The sequence below is a fragment of the Pristis pectinata genome, chromosome 1 (genome assembly GCF_009764475.1).
Source record: "Pristis pectinata isolate sPriPec2 chromosome 1, sPriPec2.1.pri, whole genome shotgun sequence".
NCBI classification, from domain to species: domain Eukaryota; kingdom Metazoa; phylum Chordata; class Chondrichthyes; order Rhinopristiformes; family Pristidae; genus Pristis; species Pristis pectinata.
Genome location: NC_067405.1, coordinates 45,368,217 through 45,393,787, shown reverse-complemented (window position 1 = coordinate 45,393,787; position 25,571 = coordinate 45,368,217). Strand labels below are relative to the sequence as shown.

The 25,571-nt window shown below is 40.0% G+C and overlaps 1 protein-coding gene across 1 annotated transcript in view; it reads right to left on the bottom strand.

Moving 5' to 3' along the window:
- Positions 1 to 25,571, bottom strand: part of rapgef4a (Rap guanine nucleotide exchange factor 4a) — a 189,997-nt gene that overhangs the window by 59,955 nt on the left and 104,471 nt on the right. The window contains 2 exon segments of the mRNA XM_052030204.1: positions 248 to 354; positions 19,477 to 19,535. Coding sequence (XP_051886164.1) covers positions 248 to 354; positions 19,477 to 19,535 — 166 coding nt within the window.

Below are 25,571 nucleotides of genomic sequence, written 5' to 3'. Positions count from 1 at the left end.
ATTCCCTCACTACTTAGGAAACACCCAGAGCTCAGGTGGCTCTCTGTAAACACAGAACTGAAACAAAGTGGAAAACTGAAGAGACGAGAACTGTTTTTGCTCCATTGCACTCCTACTTTGACAGTAGGTTTAATCTTTCTATTGGCAGTACTCATTTCTAACCAGGTAGAAAAGACTTCTATAAAGGAAAGCAATATTTTAAAGAATAACCAAAATAAACATTACAATACTACTACACTATACCCACTTGTAAGTTTTCAGGTGGTATTTCCGATCTCTTATCATGTGAGGAGCTTGAGACAGTATTGCGTTTCGTAAAATCTTTCCAGCTCTAAGAATTTTTTGAGATGGAACCTAGTATAAAGTAGAAAATTCAAGCAATCAATTCTCTCCTGATATATTTGAATATGGAGGCAAAGAGACAGCAAATAAACTGTGATCTGACTAACAGTAACTGGTTTGTTAGGAAAAGGAGACTTGCATTCATACAACACATTTCACATTGCTTTCAGAACACCTCTAAATGCTTTGAAGCAAATGAATCTCTATGAAGTTCAGTTGTAATGTAGGAAATGCAGCAGCCAAGTTATGCACAGCAAGCTCCCACAACCTGCAATAGTGATAATAACAAGAAAATCTATTTACATTAATGTTGAACATTGGCTTGAAGACAGTTATCTAAAATTATTAAACTTAGTGTTGATTCCAGAAGGCTATAATGTGTTCAGTTAAACCATGAAGCGTTGTTCCTTGGGGACAAATCCCTTGCTCTTTTCAAATGAGCACTGTGGGATCTTTTAACTCCACCTGAGAAAGCAAACAAGCTTTCAGCATAACTCTGCATCCAAAAAGTGGCACTATTCATCATGCAGTACTCTCTCAGTATAACAGCAGAAGGTTAACCTTGATCGATCTATTTGTTTATATACCAATTTATGTATGTATTTATTTAATTTATACACAAGCCTCTGGAATGGGACAAGAATTTGGAGCAAACTGACAAAGAGGCAAGAAAGCAACTGACTGATGAATCAGCTGAGATAAAAACAGAAAATGCTGGTAACACTCAGCAGGTCACACAACATCTGTGAAAAGAGGAACAGTAATTATGTTCCAGGTCAGAACCGAAAAAAGATGAGGGGTCTTCAGCCTGGGAATTCAACACTGTTCCTCTTTCCACAGATGGTACCTGACCTGTTGCGTGATTTCAGCATTTTATTTTCAGATTTCCAGCATTCAGAGTCCTTTGATTTTCGGTCACAATAGACAGTTCATATTCTGTGGTTTTTAATTTCTTTGGATTGTAGTCATAAAACGTCACAATTTTCACAGTCACCCTTTGGTCCATTAGCAAGGCACAAGGATAACCCTGTTCAGTCCGTAAACGTGACCAAAATTTCCAGTTACTTGTCACTTTAATTCTCCATCCGAGTCTTATTCTGATTTCACTGTCCTATAATGTTCCAAAGTTCAATGTAAACAGAAGGAACTGCAGTTCACCTTCCTAATGGATATGTTATAGGTTTTTGGAATAACCTAGGTAATAACTCTAGGTAATCATTGAGCCTTTTCCCATTGTCACCTCCAGTCCCAGCTTAGACTTCTTAACCTGACTCTTCATTACTCCCTGATGCCTTGCATTTTCTTTTCATCCCTCTTGCCTTCTAACTATTGACAAACTTTCCCCTTTATTCTTTTCTTTCCTCTCTGCCATTCTCCAACTCAGTCCTTGTTTTAACTCAAACATTTCCAGTTCTATTGGAAAGTCATCAGCTGGAAATTTAACTGTTTATCTCCGCTGATGAAGAAAGATGAAAAAAGTCCATAAAACTAGAAATCTGAAATAAAACCAGATAACACTGGAAATACTCAGCAGGGTCAGGCAGCATGTTTACAGCTTTTTCTATTTTTATTTCTCTCTCCAGAGATGTTGCCCAACAAAAGTATTTTCATATATATATTTTTTCAAACTGTATTCCTATGTGTCATCTTAATGTTTGCATGCACTATTTCTGAAGCATTTTAAGATAGGTATATTAATATATGTTGTAAAAATAAAGTTGTAAAACCAGAAGATAACTTTATAATTGCAGAGTTATTTTGTCTGCAGTGTAATTTGTTCCTGAAGGCACACCTTGAAATCTGTTACAATTAAAACTTTGGATTAATCTGCTTGGCACAAAATGACAGTCAACCAAAACAAATGCTACCAGCTGCAAAGACTGAATTATTCCATGTTGTCAACATTCTGTCCAATCAAACTGGTAAAAAAAACTTAATTTGTCACAAGTCACACGTCGATTCTGAGTAGCCAGTATATTGGGGCAAATCTTCCACAGCCCCAAGACTGCAAATCACCTGCCTGGGGTGATGCAGTTTTATCCACCTTGGCCTTAAGTGCAGCCTTCCACTGGGAGCCCAGCTCTTTGGTGGAGCAGAGCTCTTTAGTGTGGCAGTGTTAGCACAAACTATGCTCACAGAACGGTTTTGACAGCTGGTGAAACTCCTTCTCCAGGGTCACAGACTGTAAAAAACTGAATGTTTGACATTTTTCAACTTTTTCAAAGTTACTCAGGACCTGTCAAAAATAGTTAACAGTGTAAAACAAACATTTAAAAATAATTTAAACAAATTCAAATTAGTTGGGGGAAAAAAGCTCAACTTATCTTTTTCCCCTTTATTTGAATTTACTTGCACCAGGTTTGTCCTGGAGAAGTCTGCAATAACTCCATAAGGAGTCCGACGGAGTAGTGCAATTGGACTACCCCACTGGGCTAAATCCTGGCATCAGTGCTGGAGCAGTAGATTCAGTAGATTGTCACTTCGCAATAGTTCAAAACCATTTGTTATTTCTCAGCTCGTTGGGTAGTCTGATTCTTGAATGAAGTTAAAATTGTACAAATCCCACTTGAGCATGTGTTATGTTGAAAAGCATTTGTTTGCTTCTAATGTTTTGCACGCCTTTCTTTTGGAGGATTCTCCTTTACTTTAAGGGTACGTGGTCTTACAAATTTCAAGAATGGAATGAAAAAAGTAATCAGTTTACATAAATATAAATATTCAAATCAAAGCATTACTCCTGCAAATCCCAGTAACCTTAGCAATTGCTTTTACAAGGTTCAGAAGGACTTGATCTTCTGGAACTAGTATATGAAAAAAAATAAATGTGGGAAAAATCAAATCAAAATGAAAATATTAATAAAATTGTGCAAAAAAACAAAACTATAAAACATTTAACACAACCAAACTGTAAATGCAGCACAAGAATGGAATACCATACGTCTAGAAACTACAGTGTTTTGTAATATTCTTATGAATTATGAGCTACTTATTTTTGAGGTGGAGTGTGGGTGGGGATGGCTGGGAGATGGCTATATGTATGCCTATGGTTAAAAGATAAATTGCATTTATAAGCCAAGCCCATTGAGAACAGCAGGAATGTTGAGAACAGGCCAAATCTGTCAAGATTCCCATTTTAATTCTTTACAGCCTGCCAAAGCCCGTATAGAATATTGGCAAAAATAAAAACAATAACTTGAAACAATCAAACATTAACGTCTCTTTTCTAGAAATCAAATTCATACAACTAAAATCTATCTAAACAAAATAATTCTTAGTAAGGCTCGTGTCATTTATATGTGGGTGTATTGTTTTGATACAGCTAACGCTATGGTTGACTTGCATCTTCCAGCACCATACACCAGTACCACCCACTCAGCACTATAAAAAAGATATTTATCAGTTACTGCTGACCTGAAGTGGGATATTATAAATGGGCAGATAATTATAGTAGTTTTCATGAATACAGGCTATCATTCCGAACAGTGACAGTGTGTACAAAGGTTGAGCATTGAAAACTGGTCAAGAGACTGAGTGCCATGTACCCACAAGCCAAAGTCTAGCTGAATATGTGGTGCAGAATTTTCACGACATTTTGGATCGTGCTAGAGTATTGATTATACATGGAGTACTTTCATGGGGACATAACTGAAATAAAAACTCTGCAAAAAGGTATGGATTTGAAAAAATGATATATTTTCAAGGCAAGTTACATGTTTTGAAGCAACAATTTGATCAGAGTTAGGTGGGGTGTAAATAGGAAGTCCTTTTGGAACCCAATGACAGAGTGTGAATTGGGCAGGTTTAAATCAGGGCTTCATATTGAAGAAGCAGAGTTCAGGATTCATCTTCAATGTTCTGTCATTTAAGAATTATTCGAATGAATATTGAGACTGGTGGCCAAGTTGAATTTTATCTAATAATGCGCTGTGTAATGAATTGATCTGTACAAACGGTAGGCAAGACAAGTTTTTCACTGTACCTTGGTACAAGTGACAATAATAATAAACCAATACCAAGACCCTTAAAAACTCTTTCTCCAATGGACAAATGGAATTTGCAGCAGATCATTTGAGAAATTGTTGTTTGAAATTGAAGCACAGTTCAATCATTCTGGCCACACTGTTGGATTACAAGATCATTTTCAGATCCTGAATGATCACCGTACATTTCAAATACACATGTACGCATAGCCACACAACAGCCTAATGGAGTGGTAGTGCCAGTCACTGCTACTCAAATGCATTTGCACAACTGTGAATAATGAACACAAAATGTGAACTGACGTCTGCAAGAATAAGCTTTATCCACATTGAGTGACTTAAAAGCATGGGAATTAATTTAAAATAACAAATCAAATACTGCAGTTTTGGACATTATCAATAGCTTCCTATCAGAAATTTGAAAAGATGGCAAGTCATTTAATGCCATAATTGTTTAGACCTTGTCTACTTCTAGTTACTAAAAGAAGGGAACATTCTAAGAATAAACACTAAAAAATTATATAATAGCTCCTTTCATGTAGAAAGCATTAAGATGAAGTTTGCACAGTCTGTCCCATTGATTTTGCTCTGCCTTATACACAAGGGTGCAATTTAGAGTACATATAGAAATTTGACACTTATACAAGTGTGAACACTGGAATTAACTCATTGAACAATTCTTCCCATAATACAGAAGTGGTAGACTCAGTTACAACATTGGAAACCAGGTAGCTGATAAGAGAAAGAGGGTCATAAAAACTTCAGGAATTGGAAGGGTACCCAGGGCTTGCAAAGCTTCAACTTCAAATTTCTTATTAATGTGCAGGTCTGAAGGAAGCAGCAGCAGGAATACATTAGCTAAAGAAGCAACAGCCGTGACTTTCCATCTGCATCATGCTTGTAGAATTCAGCAAAATGTATAATTTCACTATATTCTAAGAAAATCTCCACAGATCATGAATAATTTCAATTATTCTAGTTTGACATTTCCTACAGAAATAGTGTGATAGTTATAGGCTGTTAGTGCAAGGCAATTTACTTTCATTTGAATGGAATTAAAAGGTAATATAACATTTAGAAGCAGGAGTAAGCCATTAACCCCTACAGCCTGTTTTGACATTCATTAACATCATGGCTGATCCTCGACCTCAACGCCATTTTCCTGCACTATTCCTATATCCTGTAATATTCAGAAGTCCGTCCAGGTTTTCTTTGAATGATCTCAACCGCTGAGGTTCAGCAGTCCTCTAGGGTAGTGAATTCCAAAAATTCACTGCCCTCCAAGTGAAAAAAAAGTTTCTCTTCATCTCAGTCTATTCATCATCTTTGGATGCAGCTGAGTGAACCTTCGCTGTATATCCTCTATACCAAGAGCATCTTTTCTTGGGTAAGGAGACCAAAACTGTACACAGTACTCGAGGTGTGATCTCAAAAGCCCTATACCTCCTCCAACCTTGTCTACTGGATACGGTGCTCCTGATGTGGCCTCCTCTACATTGGTGAGACCAAGCGCAGATAAGGTGACAGAGCACCTGTGGTCTGTCCGCAATGGGCATCCCATGCTTCCAGTTGCATGCCATTTCAATTCCCCTTCCCATTGCCACATTGACTTGTCCATCCTTGGCCATCTCCACTGCCAGGGTGAGGGCCAATGCCAATTAGAAGAACAGCATCTCACATTCTGCCTGGGTAGTCTACAACCTAATGGTATGAACACACCTCTGGTGTGTTTTTCTTCTACCCACCCCAACCACTGCCCCCCACCACCCACTTGTCTCCTTTTCTCCTTCTGATCCTCCTCAGTGACTCCCTTCCGATACCCCCCTCCAGCCACCCATCACTCATTTTTGTCCCCCTCCCCCTCCTGGTTCTATCAGCCGACTACTCACACATTTCATGCACCACTCCCTTTCCCCCACTTGGTTCCCTCTGCCTTTCATCTCTCGCCTGATGGTTCCCATTATCACTTTCCTTACTGATCAGGCTCCAGCACTGACAGCCTTTGTGTTTCTGTTCATCACCCTCCAGCAGTTGTCTCCACCTTCACCTTCCTCCCCCCACTGACACCCCCACCTGGCCCCATCTGCCCCTCTCCTTTTTTGTCTGCCTCCATCCATCATCCACCTGCCTGTCTTCCAACTCCACCCCTCCTCCTCCCCTATCTGGCTCAACCTGCCTGTCATCCTTCACCCCTCCTCAGTTCCCCTTTCCTCTTTGTACTGGCTATCCCCCTTCTCCACTCCCAGTCCTGATGCAGGGTTTGACTCCAAAATGCTAGCAACAATTCCTCCCCCCACAGATGCTGCTCAACCTGCTGCATTCCTTCAGCAGTTTGTTTGTTGCTACAATTTCAGTAAGACTTCCTTACTATAGTATTCAAATACTTCAATATTATATTACAAAAATAGACAAGTTCATGTAAAAGTAGATTCTAGTTGAGGAGCAACACAGCAAGAAATGGGTCCTTCAGTCTGCTGAGTCACACTGATTGTCAGCCATCCATGTACAATAATCCTACTTTAATCCCATTTTTGATTCTCCCCACATGCTCAACTACCTCCCATCAACAGATTCTATCACTCACCTTCATACCAGGGGTAATGCACACATATTTTCGAATGAGGGAGCAAACCAGAGCACCTGGAGAAGGGAAAGAAACAAAAAAGGATCCGAGAGGCAACTTTTTCCACACAGAGAGCGGTGAGTAATTGGAATGAGCTGCTAGAGGAAGGTTAGGGACAGGTACAGTTACAATGTTCAAAAGACATTTAGACAAGTATATAGGTAGGAAATGTTTAGAGGGATATGGGCCAAACGCGGGGAAATGGAACTAGCTCAAGTAGAAACTTGGTCGGCGTGGACCAGTTGGACTGAAAGGCCTTTTTTGTGCTATACAAGTTTACGACTCTAACACTTTTACTCAATGCCCCTCCCGATGAAGGCAAGCATGCCATGCGCCTTTCTTCACCATCTTGTCTACCCACGTAGCTACTTTCAGGGAACCATGTACTTGTACCCCTCGGTCTCTATGTTCTACAACATTCCCCAGGGCTGTGTCATTCACTGTAAATGTCCTGTCCTGAATTAACTTCCGAAACTGCATCACTTCGCACTTGTCCGAGTTACATTATGTCTGCCATTTCTTTGCCCACTTTCCCAGTTGATCTAGATTCTGTTGTAACCTTAGATGACCATCTTCATTGTCCACCACACCACCAGTTTTGGTGCCATCTGCAAACATAATAATCATGCCGCTTACATTCTCACCTACATCATTAATACATATGATAAGCAACAGGGGATCCAGCACTGATCCCTATGGCACACCAGTAGTCACAAGCCTCCAATCTGAAAAGCACCCCTCCATTACCACCCTCTGACTCCTTCCACCAAGCCAATTTTATATCCAAATTGGCCAGCTCATCCTGGATCCTATGTGATTTCACCTTCCAGATCAGATTAAAGAATGTGCCTGCCTCCTGGAATAATATGTCTGAGTAACTTGCACTCTCCCTGATACACCACAGTGCCCAAAGCTTGGACTTCAGTTCATCAACTCCAAGCTTATGTAGCAGACACTTACTGCAGATCCACCAGGTTTGCAGATGCTACAGCCAAAACACTAAAATTTTAACCATCCATTAATAATTTACAAATATAACAATTCCAGTTAATAATCTGATTTTAGGGCACCAATTTTAATTTGTTTTGTTATTCTGGATTATAATTTAGAATGCATCTCTTTTTTTAAAAAAAAGGGGGGGGGGGCTTTAAACTTGAAATTTGGGTTACCACTATGAATTATTCTTACTAGTTTGATTTTTCTTTAAAGTTCCAACATGTTACTTCTTTCCCTGCTCCACTGAATGCCCACTATTTGCCAAAATATAACCTCTTCACTATGTTGAAATGCACACACTCTGTGCATAAGCAAGAAAACATCGATTTTGTAGTTCCAGTCTCAGCTGACAGTAATTACCAAGTAACGGTTCCAGCTGACCACATGATCAACTCCTTCTTTCGCACACACCAACATTTTATAGATAAAAATTACTTCAGAATCTAAATGCCTCCTCACTTAAATTTTCTGCCCTTCACCAAATTCTGACCTTTGCACCTTATTGAAATTCACTTTGGAACATGCACCATAATGGGTCAATGGCCAGAAGGTCATGACTCCAGAAGGGAGTTATTCACATCAGGAGCTTTGTTCTCGATATTAATGAATTAGTGTAAAATTAGGAGAAGCAACTGGCCTCCAAACACTTCTGCAAGGGTGAGAAATCTACAACACATGCACAAAAAATCAACCTGCTCCTTTGGCCCACATGCACTGAAAATTACATTTTCATAATTATGGTGACTTCTTCTGGCCTTTTGCCTGAGTCCCATCAGGTCTTTTTATTGCATTTGCTCAATCGTAGGCCTCCTAAATATTTGGCTAAAAGGCATTATGCAACAATGACATCATCCATGTATTTTGCAATAGGACTTGAGGCTTTCATTACTTTTCTGAATCAAGCCTCTTAGTCATGGAGTCATACAGCACAGAAACAAGCCCTTTGGTCCAACTGGTCCGTGTTGACAAAGATGCCCTTCTAAGTTAGTCCCATTTGCCCACATTTGGCCCATATCCCCCTCAACCTTTCCTATCCATGTACCAGTCCAAGTTTCTTTTAAATGTTGTCATGAATCTGCCTCAACCACTTCCTCTGGCAGCTCATTTCATACACAGACCACTCTCTGGGTGAAAAAGTTGCCCCTCAGGTTCCTATTATATCTCTCCCTCTCACCTTAAACCTATTATGGCCTCTTGTTCTTGATTCGCCAACCCTGGGGAAAAAAACTGTGTGCATCCGTCCAGCTATGCTCCTCGTTGATTTTATACACCTTTATAAGATCACCCCTCATTTTCCCACACTCCAATGAATAAAGTCCTAGCCTGCTCAACTCTCTATTACTCAGTCCCTCAAGTCCTGGCAACATTCTTGCAAATCTTTTCTGCACTCTTTCCAGTTTAATGGCATCTTTCCTACAGCTGCATGACCCAAAACTGAACACACTATTCCAATGTGGTCTCATTAACGTCTTGTACAACTGCACCATAAACATCCCAACTTCCATACTTAATGCCCTGACTGATGAAGGCCAGCATGTTAAAAAGCCTTCTTCACCACCCTGTCTACCTTGACACCACGTTTCAGGGAACCATGTATTTGTATGGCCTAGGTCCCCCTGTTCTACAACACTCCCTAGGGCCCTACTCTTCTCTGTGAAAGTCCTACCCTCATTTGTCTTCTCAAAATGCAATATCTCACACTTATCTGAAGTGAGCTCCATTTGCCATTCCTTGGCCCACTTACTCAGCTGATTAAAATCCCTCTGTAGTCCTTGAAAACCATCTTCACTGTCTATGACACCACTTATTTTAGTTACATCTACAAATTTACTAACCATACATTCTCATCCAAATCATTGATATAGATGACAAATGGCAATGGATATCTCCAACCTGAGGCACACCACTAGTCCAGAAGCAACGTCCACCATCACCCTCTGCTTCCAAACAACAAGCCGATTATGTACTCAATTAGCTAGCTCCCCCTGGATCCCCATATGATTAAACTTTCCATAGCAGTTACAGTGTGGAACCTTATCCAAATGCCTTAGTGAAGTCCATATAGACTATGGGACTATGTGTACTGCCCAGCCCTCATCGACCTTCTTGGCTACTGCTTCAAAAAACTCAATCAAATTCATGAGAATTGATCTTCCCACGTACAAAGATGCATTGTATCAGGAACCATGACACTACCCTCCCACCACCTCCAATCTTCCCACTGGATAGACAAGGCTTCAATTGGACCCTCATGGTGTTCCATCTCCGAGTAATGCTTCCACCCTTTTAAAAACTATCTGCCTTTCTGGGTTAATTTTTTTTCATTATCTGGTCTCTGTCCCTTTGCCTTATCAGTTTTCCGTGAATTGTTTTTGACAGCAACATTTTTGCGAAGTCATTCATTCCCATTAATAATTAAGTTGGCATTTGGTAGTTAATTAGAAAATACATTGCATATAAGATACAAGGAATCTGTTGCTTCCTGGAGAACTGAGAATGTGGACAGCAACATTTCACTAATTTAAAGAAATTAGATTTGCCAATGGTTGATAAAAAGCATAAAATCAGCAGCTTAGCAACACTGAAAGGTTTTTTGTTCTTAATTTCTGCAACTGATAATTATGTAGAGTCAATTAATGTTCCAATGTACAGTAGTTCCTCAGGCTGCCAGGAAAATATACAGAACTGCAACAAAGGGTAAATTATCTCTGGTAAGCTAATACAAGCAGAAAATATAATTTTTATAATGGCTTTAAATTGTAAGTATTCATCACATAACAAGGCTTTAAAGTTAGTTTTTCTTAACTCTGTACTTAGGCTACACCTTTCAAAAATTTGGATATTTCCCAAATTAAGAAAAGGATTAGATTTTAGAATTTCCTTAACTGTGAATAATTTTCAACCATCCTCCGAATGCAAAAGGCAAATTCAAATAAGATAACATTTCAAATATGATAAAACATTCAAATAAGATTAGATAAATGCAAATTATTTCCTTTTTCCCCTCGTCAAGGAATTAAATGAAACACAGATTTTCTTATTCATTAGGTAGAAATGACCTTTCTCCCTCAACTATTTCAAAGCTTTACAGCAACCATCATTTCAAATTTTGCAGAATTTTATCATGCATGACTTAAACTAGGTGCCATTTTTAAAAATTAAGGTATACTTAGCTACTACAATTGCAATATAGCCTATGTGAAGATCCTGATGCAAGACATTCAAATTTGACCTTTTTCTTGAAAATTTGCTGCTTTGAGACCAAAAGGTTTTTCCCTGAATCCGAAAGCACCATATTACATTTCATTTGTATGGGAAAAAAAACATATAACAGACAAACGTACAAGGTTGTAGATATGTTTCAAAGAATCAGAAGATTACTGTGCAGGATGGGATAATTTATGACTTTTTTTTAATGTAGGCCACCTACATGAATTAACACACCATGCAGCCTAATAAAATAATTTTGCATCAGCGTTTGTTTCTTGCCTTACATCAAGCTATTTTCTGACATTTTAACACCTGTAACAATGCAGTAATTTTCATTAGTTTTTGTAATCATTTAAGTAAATGGAAGAAATTTTGTAATCTTATTTGTTAGAAAACTAGAGTTGTATTTAAGTTCAGTACCCAATTCAGACCTCTTTTGTGTTCAAGTCGGTGAGTATGAAAGCACCGAGTTTACCTCCACGTATTCTGTCATTACATTACCTGACAAAAGCAGAGTTCAAAGCTAAAATAAATCTGCAATAAGCATTGGTACACATGATACAATTCTATGACTCTAGAGTTGGAAGTTCACTGTTATCCCCATAATTAATGGAAATAGAGTCATTCACTAATAATAGTCCTTCCACAGAGTGACACATTAGTAATGTTACAAGCTAAAATTAATGCCACATTTTTGGTGTTACAGGATTAATTTAGATACAAAAGTGAGTCACAAACATGTACATCTCCATAGGAGTTTAATGTGAATTTACACTCTTTAAATTATCAGCTTCTGCTGCATTTCACAGCGTCAGAATGCCAGTACAAAATAATTCATTTCAAAAAGCAGTATCGACCCACCCACCAGGGGCTCATTACTCTTTGCTAATACTTAATACCAACTGTTGCAAGTTTGTGCTAATTTTGTGATCATTAAGGTGAATTCACCAGTGCTGAGGACTTTGTATTGAGACATCCAGGTACTGAAATTTGAATGGACTGGAAACAAGTACCTTGGGACAATGTGAAATTAGTACTAGCAGCTTATAATTCAAATGTGTAGTCAGCAGATACCTACTGTATGTTTTGCAATGGTGGTATGCTTGAGAGCTCAACAAAACATGCATTTCTGATGGCATTCAGATTCAGTTTGTACACTGAAGGGGTGGTGCATATGCTTTGTAGATTAAAAAAGAAAAATTTCCAAGACCAAAGAAATTGTCTCGATGATTTACAGACATCCTGATGCTGCACTGAAGGGCTCTGGTCCAGGCCACTCCTCCTCAAAGTGGGAAAAAGTTGCAGGAGGTAAATGAAAGGAGCTTAGCTTCCAATGCAAAGATATAAAACTAAAACAAGTTCAATTCTCAAGGAAGATGTCTAAATATATTATGCACTATTCTCTGACCACATTTTCAATGACACTATTCATGATATTCCCTTTTGTGTATGCATTCACTTCATACAATCACTGAACTGTACATCTTTTCTTTCCCCTCATATTCATACAATCAACATTACTCCAGTCTTCACTTTCCCATAATTTGCAAGCTATACGAGAACTATTTAATCATAAGATGCCCTTTCTCTAAGCATCCCACTAGGATATCATGAATAAACTTTCTTTACCCTTGTTGAAAGGTCATACATACCCCACGTAAAGAAATTAACAGCAGAGGAGACCAGAGCTGCTGAGGCAAGTTGTCTCTGTGGAAGTTCATGTGTTGGCAACTTTAGGCAGGAGAGAGGGACATCTGTGACCAGTGATCAACACTGAAGGAATGATATTCTCCATTATGTCAAGCGGTAGGAAAAGGTTTTAGTTCTCAGGCACTTGAAGCTGCATCATCATTCAACTCAATCTGCGGCTTAGAGATCAAATGCAATACTTCAGCTGGGTGGCTGTAGAGCAAGAGACAGTTTGTCCTTTCCAATTTCAGAAATTGACCTGAAAGTTAATATCCCAGTGCGGTTTGAGAAAATGAAAGTCAAAAAACTCCAGATGATGGAAATCTGTAATAAAAACGGAAATGCTGGAAATATTCAATGTCAGGCAGCAAATGGGGAAAAAGAAAGAATGCTTGTGTTTCAGGTCCGAGACTATTGGTTCAAAATGCTGGAGTTTGAATATAATTTGCATTACAGAGAAGGGGAGGGGTAGAGGAACAAAAGGAATGCTTTTGATAGGGTGGAAATAAACACCAATAATAGAAAAAATGATAGTGTAGGTTGAGGGAGGGTGGTGAAAGTTTATTAAATCACAGCTGATCTGCATGGAGGTGGATTGGACGGAGATGAGCAAGGACACTGCAGTATTTTATATCCCACGGTTCTAGCACTTGTTCCCCTCACTACCTTTTGCATCATTCAATCTCTCTTGGCCTAAACCTTATTACAAACATTCCCTGCCTTATCATCAACCAAAACATATTTCTTAGCACTGATGAAAAGTCATCAACTGAAACATTAACTCTGTTTCTCTCTTCACAGGTGCCTGAGCTATTGTACATTTCCAGGATTTTCTGTTCTTATTTTATCCTCAATGGACATTCAACAGCTTTCCACTTTTCTGGTGTTAGCTGTGGTCATGGAGGACACAATTCATAAGAGTACTAGGTTAAGTAATGAGCATATGAGGTTGATGTTACTGTATGTTATGCACCAAGAGCCAGACTAAAGGCTGGCAACAGAATTGTGGATATATTCACAATGATGGCAGAGCTATGGTATTATTAGTGCAGTCAGTATAGGAAGCATGTTCAGGTGAAATGGTCTCAGATAAGCTGCTCTTGAAAAGCTCTGAGAAATAGTACCCTGGTGATTGACAGTCACCCTCCTTTTGTGACATGTCTTCTTCCTTTTGTATTTCTTGTTTTCCAGGTGGTAGTATACCAACCACTAATCTTGAAAACCACTTGGAATTGTATAGTAAAGATCTTTCCAGCAGCAGAAAGGTTACTTGAGCACACTTACTATTCATAATACAATTGTACCGTGGCTCCTGCGTGCCAGACACAAGAGTTATGAGCTGTGCCGAAGAAGACATTTCTTGTTGCTCAGTAACCACTCTGTGACTTGATGGCCTGGTTTTCATAGAGTCACATAGCAAAGAAATAAGCCTTTGGCCCACCGAGTCCTCACTTTGATTAATCTTACAACAACCCATTTAATTCTTCTCACATTCTCATCAACCACCCCTCATCCCAAGATTCTACCACCCACCTACACCACTGACAATCTACAGATTCCAAATAAACTACCAAAAAGCACATCTTGGGGGAGAAAACCAAGCACCCAGGGAGGATGCGCAGAATTGAATGCAGGTCACTGGAGCTGTGGGGCAGAAGCATTACCTGCTTTGCCACTGTGCTGCCCCAAATTCCACTCTCTAAAGAATAACGATGAAAAGCCAACATTGTTTGTTAGTCCCATAACCTCCTGAGTGAACTGACTCCAAAGCAAATCGGACGCTAAGTCAGCTCAATTTCAGAAAAAAAGGGTCTTATAATGGCTGGGTTCCTTCTGAAAATATTATAAGCTTTGTTAATTGTTCGCCATGTACCCTGGATAGCCACAAGGAGGACTGATCCAGTGTGTAAGATAGCACACTTCTGTCCCAGGATAGGCCTGTGCGATGGTAGATTATACAATGGGCACTCATAAAATGGCACGTCAACAAATATATTAGTCCTGATATCAGCATTAATAACCCATAACATGGTTAGGGCTACTTTCAAGCAGGGTCTCAAAACAATGGGTCTTAAGTACAGCCCTCTCCACACTCAAGGATGCAAACTGCTTCCACACGAGTCTCAGTATATTCTACTTGCCCTTCCTAGTTATGGAGTATACAACTAGTAGAAGCACACAGAATACTAATGGCACCAAGCAAATGGTTGGATGCGCTGTGGGGAATGGAAATAAGTTTTTTTTGTTATCCCAGGACAGTGAATACTGAGCACACAAGGACCAGTAGCAGTTGGAATAAAAAGTTTTCCTAGCTTCTGATCTTTTCAAAAACAAAATCAGACTGTGTTACTGTCAGCTGAACAAGACACACCCAGCAGTAATTAGTGGTGTAATATAGAGGGTAGTTTCAAGCTTCAGCCCTAATGTCAGAGAAGTACTCACTGCAAAACGTTTACCGCATTTTCATCAGTGTCCAAATTGGAGCAGTTTTGAGCTGTGGCTCATATTCACTGAGACATCTGCTGACTCTCCAAAACCATTCTGCATTGAATTCACATTTCTGGCACACTGGCATCCCTTGGCTGGTATAGATTTGCACTCATTTTCAAGTGTTGAAAGGTCAGTGTCTAATTTGGTCAGCCTCAAGTTCCATCTACACAAATAATATGGATTATTTGTACAGATCATCTTTAAAATGATTAGACAGACATCGCGCATTTGCAAGAAATGAAAAGCAAGAAGCTGCAGATACTGGAAGTCTGAAATAAAAATAGGAAATGTTGGAAATACCCAGGTTAGATAGTATCCACTTTTCTCTCTCCATAGTTGCTGCTTAACCTGCCAAGTATTCCCGGCACTTCCCATTTTTATTTTACAGTTCCAAGAAATGTAGTTACTTCTTGTTCAAAGTAGTTACATAAATATTTCTATTTTCATTCATACATATGGCAGGACCCCGTACCATGGCAGGCACAGCAGTGTAGCGGTTAGTGTAACCCTATTACAGAGCAAGCGACCTGGGTTCAATTCCGGCCATTGTCTGTAAGGAGTTTGTACGTTCTCCCCGTGTCTGCGTGGGTTTCCTCTGGGTACTCTGGTTTCCTCCCACATTCCAAAGACGTACGGGTTAGGAAGTTGTGGGCATGCTATTTGCACTGGAAGCGTGGCAATACTAGCGGGCTGCCCCCAGAACATTCTACACAATGATGTATTTCACTGTGTGTTTTGATGTACATGTGACTAGTAAAGATATCTTATAACAGTTACTGTATAACAAAAGTAATTTCTCATCTACAACATTTTTCAGGAAGTCTTGAGATTGTGAAAAGTGATATATAAAGAGTGCTTTTATGAAGTGTCAGATTCTCCATGAAGACAATGGGAAGGATATCTCTTCACATATTTACTGCACATAACTTATCCAATTACTACATATTGCTCATCAATTTTTAGTCTTCATAACAATTTGGTCAAAAAAGGATTTTGCTTCCGATATTCAGGCTTTCTTTGTTACAAAACTCCTTTACTTATATTGGAAATCCACAGAAAAAGCTCAGTGAGTTTAAAATTTATCTGCACAATATTGTGGATATATACAGCAGACTCATGGTGTAATTTCTTTTAAAGCAGAACTAGAGGCAATTTTTGAAAAAGGAGACCTGTAGGATAAATTGTACATTTCAGTGGACAAGTCAAATAAGTTTTTGAAAAGCAAGCCTTCAAAGGAGAAACAGAAGACAACCAAGTTCAAATTTACTATTTGCAATTTAATTCTTGGATAAACGTTTTCAATCCTCAAGTAAAATATAAATACTGGATCTTGCTTTAAAACATACTGCAAGTCACATTGGTGTTAGATCATTTACCACTCAATCACTGCTCCCTCTGCTCCAAGATGAAATTGTCTGGAAATCACTTTATTGATTAGTTAATTGAGCAATGCCATTTGAACTAAAATATCAAGTTGCATGTAATGCACAGCCATTACTCATGAAAAAAAACACAAATGATTCCCAGAAACACAATTCGTAAGCTAAAAAATGTTCAGAACACCACCAGACCCTTGTGCTCAATATTCTGAAAAACTCATCTTGCAACCCAGTTTAGACTAAATCATTGTAAAGCATTCCTGAAAGAGGATTAGCAAGTCTCTTCTTCTGACACTGTCTTACTTGCTTGCATGCTATTAGTTCTTGTTTCACCTTTTGTACTTGTCTGTAAGCACAAGGCAAGTGTTATGGAAGGTTAGCAATAAATGCAGTCACCTTTGTTTCTCTTTGAACTCTCCCTACGGACTTTGCTAGTACAATAAACTCTTGATTATCTGTTTCTCTCTTATCTGCAGAAAATCTTGTGGAATTGGGCAGAGTGTTAGATCATACTTGAAAGAATAATCAAAGGAAAGGCAAAGCAGGCTACCAGCTGAACAAAGGGAATGGGACCAGTCTGATATCCAAATCCTCCTGCATTTGGATCCTTTTCAAACCTTTCACTGATCTTTCTCTCAAACTGATAAAAGATGTGCAAAAAAAATCTGAGGAAATGGTAACCTGAGTAAATGACAGCTGGGGAATAAAAGAAATATCCCCAATATCCATGGTGGCAAAAAGGTGCAAGTTGATGTTTTGGGTCGAGACCCTGCATCAGAACTGAGAGGGAACAGGACAGAGAGCCAGTGCGTAGCAGAATGAACATCCTTCTTCACCTCTGCTCTGACCGCCACCTCTCCCCAGGCCAGAACAAGAGTTCCCTTGGTCCTCACTTTTCATCCCACCGGCCTCTGCATCCAACACATTATCCTCTGCCATTTCCGCCAGCTCCAACACAATCCTACCACCAATTACATCTCCACTCTCCCCCGGTTGCATGTTATTTTAATGCTCCTTCCCACTCCCATGCCATTGCTATAGAGTGGCCAAATGCAAATTGGAAGAACAACATCTCATATTCTGCTTGGGAAGCTTACAAGTCAATGGCGTGAATATAGCAAATTTTCCGATTTCAGATAATGAATAACCCAGGTGCTCACCTGTCACGCACATCCACCTGTCTGCCTAGTTTTATTCTCCCTTTTTTATGCCACCCATCCCTTCTCTGCCCCCCCCCCCCCCCCACCTACTTCCATCTGCCATCATCTCCTCCCCATCTGGCTCCACCCATCACCTTGGGCTGGTCCAAGTAGTATTTTGTGATTGGTGACTAAAAAATGGAAAATGGCTAATGCTCATCAATCAAAACAGTGTTACAGTTGTTCGAGTAATGGAAATTCTGGCCCAAAAGAAATAAATCTGTCCTGCTCTGGTCAATTTCAAAGTTTCTAAATGCCTTTCAGAAATTAACCTTTAATAAAATGTTGACATGCCACCTACACTCCTGTTCTCCCAATTACCACCCAAAAATTTGAGATAAAGTTTACTCTCACGGAATTTATGTGAAAAAGATATGTATACATGCTGTCTGGAATAATAGATGATGATATAAACAGCATCCACTGCTGTGTCCTTTAGCCAATCTTATATTTATGCTGCCATTTTTTCGTTTATACCAATTAATATCAGTCTCATGAACAATTCCTTGCTCAGGCACAAGGACAGAATTTGGATGAAGCATCCTTTCTATCCATAGAGAACCACCAGCTATAAGCCATTTGATGCCCGTGATGCCTTGGGCCTCAGTGCATGCACATTGAAACACAGAAGTCTGAAACACAGTAGGCCACTGAATGTAACCTACAGCTCTGCAACTGGAATCACTATTGAGTTCAATGTGGGTGGAGTATCAAGGCAATGGAGAGGGGCCAAACATACTTCTCATCCAGTTCCTCAACTTTACGCCAGGAGGTTAAAGGAATGACAACCCCATTTACTGAATATGTAATCCCTGCTGCTGCACCAACCTGCTGTGGCGCCAGGGTGGGCTGTGCTGGAGGCCTCCATCTTGTGACCCTTCCACAAGGTGAAACTTGGCCTCCCATGCCAGAACCCAAAGCCATGCCAACCTCTTCCATCTCCAAACCCACCACCCTGCTGATCCTACCCCAGCCTCGTCCACATGGATTTTCACACCTTGATGCTGCCAAAAATATCTTTTACCATTTCAAATGCTAATGTTTCAGAGATTTTTTTTCCAAATGCATGAAAATGGATTACCATAAAAAATTAAAAACTAATAAAATTAGTTATAGACAGTTATTTTTTTTTAAACAGGAATTACTGAAGGCCAAACTAATGGAATAGCTGCTTCTACACAAGCCATGGATGGCAGAAAACTGAAGAGCTAGATACCGTACATCAAGCCCCTTAGCTCAATAAGTTCCAGAGTCTGCAGTGGGCTCAGAGCTAGTCCACTGACAAAGTGAGAGGTCAGATGTGGCATCATCCATCTCCATTGCATCCAAAGTTTCCGCTCTGCAGAACACCAACGCGGAATATGAAGGCATGCTGAAGAGTGGAAAGCTTGTCATCTCTTTCACTACTGCTGGTTTCATAATAAAAAAAATTGTCAAGACACTTCCTGAATTCAATCCATTATTTCCAAAACTGACATTTTAAATTTATTTAAAAAGAAAAGATGTGGAGATATATAGAGAAGGAATAATAGGGTTTCACATTGATCAGTGTAGAAGCCATCAATTACCTTGTTCCTTGAAGCAGAATGCAACAGGTTGCTGCTTATGCTATCCTTTTCAGGGATCCCTAGAAAAACAAAAAAGTATAAATCATTAAAATTAACTGCTTCAAATTTAATTTTATTAAAGATTTCTTAACATGGGTGAATTGTTTCTTGAAATTTTCAAATACATGTGTAATTTTAGGTCTTACTTTATACTTTTTTTTAAAAACACCAAAATACAGGTGGTGGGGCCAGGGATTTGGACATCAGCAGTGCAGTCATGGGTAGTAGTGAAAATTTGTTGAAGAACTTTACATGAGATTAGACCAGGAGATATAGCTACACTGCAAAATTGCTGATGAGAAGCTGAAGGAGAACTGTGAAGACACAAGAGACTGCAGATGTTAGAATCTGGAGAGAAAAAAAAAGACAAATTGCTGGAGGAACACAGTAGTCAAGCTGCATCCACGGAGACAGTCAACTCTTTGGGCTGAGACCATGCATCAGGACTGTGAGTGCAGAAGGGGTTTAGCTAGTGAATTGTGAAGTCCTATAAACATCCAGGAGGGAAAGATATCCAGCTAAAAACAGAGATGGAGTGGTCACGTGCAGAGAGTTAAATGAGCAACATAATAGCCCAGATTCAGTACTGTAGGAAAGGAGATGGATAGTTCCCAGGTACTGTGGCAGAAGGCAACGCTTGGACTGCTGAGAAAGTGGAACCCTATTGGAACAGAAATTGCTGAAGGCAGGGCAAGCATTTCTCAGCACTTTGCTCTTATTTCACATTTCCAGCTTCCAGCCTTTTGATTTTGCTTGAATGGCAAGGCCTATTGGTGACTTTCTTAGCAAATAAAGAGATCATACTGCATGGGAAGGTGCCTTGGGAAGAGGAGTGCATCTTGAGTGTTGTAAGAATGGAGTGAGCTGTCATAGAGGGATGATTCTTTCAGACTACCTGCAGTTGGCATCACCCTGGTAGTGGCATTAGTGACATGGGATGGTTGGTTGTGGGGGAAAGAGTATGATTGGGGGATAGGCAAGAACCAAGAGGACACCATTATAGCTTTTGGAATAAGAGCAAAATTATGGAAAATGGCACAGTTAGAATTCATCCTCAAAAAAAAATATTGAAAGCAGTGACACAGAATGTGGCACCATTACCCATATTGCATCATTATTTATGCTTACATTTCATCTTAGGGAGGTGGGAGGAAATCAGAGTATGTAGGGAAAACTCCCAGTCACAGGGAGAACATGTGAACTCCATACAGCACTAGAGGTCACCTGGATTGCTGGAGCTGTGTGGCAGCAACACCACCCACTGACCCACCGTGCCTCCCACTGTGGAGAGAAACAGTGTTAATATTTCAGGTTAATGACCTCTCAGCAGAAGTGCAGAAAGTTCAAGATAAAACAAGCTTAAGATACAGTGAGAGGGGAAGGATGAAAGAAGAGAACAAAAGAGAAGGTCAGCCAAAGGTTGCATGAGAGACTAAATGACTAAAGGATATAGAACAATTAAAAGAACAAAATGGTCAATCTGAAGGGGAGAGGGAAAAACAGAATAATTTTCTGAATGCAGATTTTGATTTCCCATTGAAGTTAATGGACGAAGGATATGACTAGAGAATTTGGAAATACAAACATAGGAATTAGAAGCATTCATGGGCAAGCATGGTAGCATAGTGGTTAGCATAATGCTATTTCCCGCTGCTGTCTGTAAAGGGTTTGTATGCTCCCCCCGTGCTGCATGGGTTTCCTCCGGGGGCTCCGGTTTCCTCCCACATTCCAAAGACCTACAGGTTAGGAAGTTGTGGGCATGCTATGTTGGTGCCAGAAGCGTGGCAACACGTGTGGGCTGCTCCCAGAACATTCTACGTAAAGACGCATTTCACTGTGTGTTTTGATGTACATGTAACTAATAAAGATCTTATCAATCCCTTGAACCTGCTCCAACACTGAATGAGAATACACCTGATTTGAATGCAACCTCAAATTTGCATTCCCAACTGCCTGCCTAGTTCTTCCAAACTTTGTTTTTTTTGCCCAGAATAAGTTTTCATTCCTTTGCTTATCAAGAATTTATCTACCTCTGCCTTAAAACTATTCAAAGATTCTTCTTTCACTGCCCTTTGAGAAAGAGAATTCTTAAGTCTCATGACCCTCTGACAAACAGAAAAATCTCATTACCGTCTTAAATGAGCAATCACATTTATTTCAGTGATCCCTGATTACAGGTTTCTGCCACAAGAAAAATCTCTCCACATTAACAGTGCCACATTCCTTTAGGATCTTGTATGGTTCAATCAACTCCCCTCTCACTCTTCTAAACTCCATTGGATACCAGCCTAGCCAGTCCAAATGATCCTCAGAAAACAATTCACCCAATCAGGATATTCATCTGGTAAGCTTTCTTTGAACTGTTTCCAATGTATCGGCATTCTTTCTTGCTGAAGGAGACCAATACAGTGCACAGTACTCCAGATGTGGTCCCATCAATGCACGATCAACTCAAATATTGCTTCCCTCTATTGTATTCAATCCCCCTAGCAATAAACAAACACATTCCATTTTTTTCCTAATTACATGTTGTACACCAAATTATGTTGCAAGTTATACACCAAAATATCCAGATAACTCTGCAGTCTCTCACCATTTAAATCATAAACTTTTTTCCCCACTTTTCCTGTCAAAATTAATAATTTTACGTTTCCCCATATGCCAGATCCTTGCCCTTATTAATTATCCTATCCATATCTGTTTGTAGCCTCCTTCACAACATACTTTCCTAACTTTGTTTCATCAGCAAATTTAGCAACCATACCTTCAGTGTCCTTCTCCAAGTAACTTATATGAATTTTGAAATCCTAAGGACCCAGCACCAACTTCTTGTTATGTGGCACACCACTTGTTATGTCTTGTTAACTAGAAAAGGACTCCTTTATGCCGACTCTGTTTCACGTTAGCCAGCCAATCTTATATCCATATTGACATATTATTTCCTATATCACGTGAACCAATGAGAAATGTGGTTGTCTCTTAACTGCCTCCTCAATTCAAGAGCAAATAGGAATAGATAATAAATGTAGGCATTGTGGGTGGTGTCAATATCTTATGACTGAAAAACTAAAAGAAAAGCTCTGGCCAAGATCTTGTGTAGAAAACAAAAATGATCACAGCAGTTAATTTCAGTTTGGAAAGAGAAAAAAAATCTGTATTTGAGCAGTTAGTTCCATGATGCCCAAGGGTGGATCACTCACCAGTTGATGAAGCTGGCAGGATTTACTGCCAAGGGATGGGAAATGATGATGACTAAATTTCCCCAATGCCTTTCCACCCTCAAGCACAAGCAATCTACAGCAATTGCTAGTTTATTTTCCCACCAAATCATCCAACCAAAACCAAAGCAACATAATAGGCATTTGGATGCTGGAAAGAAACAGCAAAAAAGCCTACATATTCTTTGACCTAACAAGAGCACAGCCACGGAAATCAGCATTTTATTAGAAATCAAATGTCTGCCAATTCCTACATTCACAATTCCAACTCACTTTTCCAAAGTTTTATGTGAATGCAGTTACCATGTAATTACAGACTTTGGCCACTAAATGGCAATGTACTGTACTTTATCCTTAAATTGCTCAATGCCTTCAAGAAAAGATGCAGCTGCTTATTACTCGGGGGCCGTTTACTAACAAATAGAGATATTTTGAACATTTGTACGTGCTAAACACAACAAAATAAAACAAATCAATATAGGAAGTAGTAAACTAGAGAGAAGTGTTAGAGAAAAGTGTTCAAACTCTGAATGAAGGGAGTTCTCCAGGAACACTCTCATCCTCAGTCTAAATTCAGTTGCTTTTAAACACTTATGCCAATGGTGCAATCATATTTGGCTTCTTATCCCCAACAAGGTTTTATATCTGTATCCGGTTGCTTTAGAACTGATCACCCTGAAATGGCTGGCAGACAGACTAGCCTCTGGGAGACTAGAGAAGAAATTGCAGGAGCCGTGGCTGAGATATTTGCATCATCGTTAGCCACAGGTGAGATGCCGGTAGACTGTAGAGCAGCAAATGTTGTGTCTTTATTTAAAAAGGGTGGCAAAGAAAAACCTGGGAACTATAGATCAGTAAGTCTAACATCTGTGGTAGGCAAGTTACTAGAGAGGATTCTGAGGGGTAAGATATACAGTACATACATCTGAAAAGACTGGGGTTGATTAGAGGTAGTTAGCATGGCTTTGTGCATGGGAGATCATGTCTTATGAACTTGATTGAGCTTTTTGATGATGTGACCAAGAAAGTCAATGAGGGCAGGGCAGTAGATGTGGTTTATATGGACTTTAGTAAGGCCTTTGATAAGATTCCACAAGGTAGTCTGCTCTGGAAGGTTAGATTGCACGGAATCCAGGGAGAACTGGCTAATTAGATAAATACTTGGCTTGATGGTAGAAAGCAGAGGGTGATGGTGGAAGGTTGTTTCTTGGACTAGAGGCCCATGACTAGTAGTGTGCCTCAGGGGTTGGGGCTGGGCCCATTGTTGTTTGTCACCTATATCAACGATTTGGATAAGAATGTACAGGCCATAGTTAGTAAGTTTGGAGATGAGGCTAAAATAGGTGGTATAGTGGACAATGAAGAATGTTATCAAAAATTACAGGGGGATCTTGATCAGCTGAGTAAGTGGACTGAGGAATGGCAAATGGAATTTAATTCAGATAAGTGTGAGATGTTGCATTTTGGAAAGTCAAATCCAGGTAGGACTTTCACAGCAAACAGCAGATCCCTGAGGAGTGTTGTTGAACAGCGGGACCTTGGAGTACAAGTACATGGTTCCCTGAAATTGGAGTCACACGTAGACAGGGTGGTGAAGGCGGCTTTTGGCATGCTGGCCTTTGTAAGTCAGGGCATTGAGTATGAAATTTGGGAGGTCATGGTGGTGTTGGACAGGATGCTGGTGAGGCTGCACTTGGAGTATTGTGTTCAGTTTTGATTGCCCTGCTATAGGAAAGATGTTATTAAACTGGAAAAAGTGCAGAAAAGATTTACAAGAATGTTACCGGGAGTTGAGGGGCTGAGTTATAGAGAGGATGGACAGGGTAGGACTTTATTCATTGGAGTGTAGGAGACTGAGAGGTGACCTTATAGAGATGCGCAAAATCATGAGGGGCCTTTTTCCGAGAGTTGGGCAATCAAGGACTAGAGGGTACATGGCTAAGGTGAGAGGGTAAAGATTTAATGGGAACTTGAGGGGCTATATACAGATAGAGAGAGAGAGACAGAGAGAGAGACAGAGAGAGAGACAGAGAGAGAGACAGAGAGAGAGACAGAGAGAGAGACAGAGAGAGAGACAGAGAGAGAGGGACAGAGAGAGAGGGACAGACACAGAGAGAGAGGGACAGACACAGAGAGAGAGGGACAGACACAGAGAGAGAGGGACAGACACAGAGAGAGAGGGACAGACACAGAGAGAGAGACAGACACAGAGAGAGAGACAGACACAGAGAGAGAGAGACAGAGAGAGATATTCTATGTGGAATGAACTGCCAGAGGAAGTAGTTGAGGCAGGTACAGCAACAACTTTTAAAAGACAGTTGGACAGGTACATGGATAGGAAAGGTCAAAACACTGGCAAATGGAACTAGCTTGGAGGGGGCATCTTGGTTGACATAGACCAGTTGGGCCAAAGGGCCAGTTTCCATGTTGTATAACTCTATGGCAGCCAAAATGTTGGTTTGCCTATATATTGGACAGTATCTCAATGTCTTGCCATTGGAAAATTCAGTAGTACACAAGGATAAAAACTCTGTTTGTTACTGAACATGCCAACTAATCCATTCACAGAGCCAGATTGAAAGGTTGGCAGAGGACTGGTTACCAGGATTTGGTAGGGGAAAATAGGATTTCTAGCCAGATGCATTGTTGGTGTGTGGAGGTGATATTATCAGGATAAGCTAGACAGTTGCGGTAGCAAACTTCTGGAGATGCCAGGGAGGTGGGGTGGGATTGCTGTGGAGGGTTAGTTAGGAGAGGGTTGTGAACCTGCAGTAGTTACTTTAGTGCACCCACCTCCCCACCCCTCCTTTCAAGCCTCCACCCCAAAAGAGAACCAGG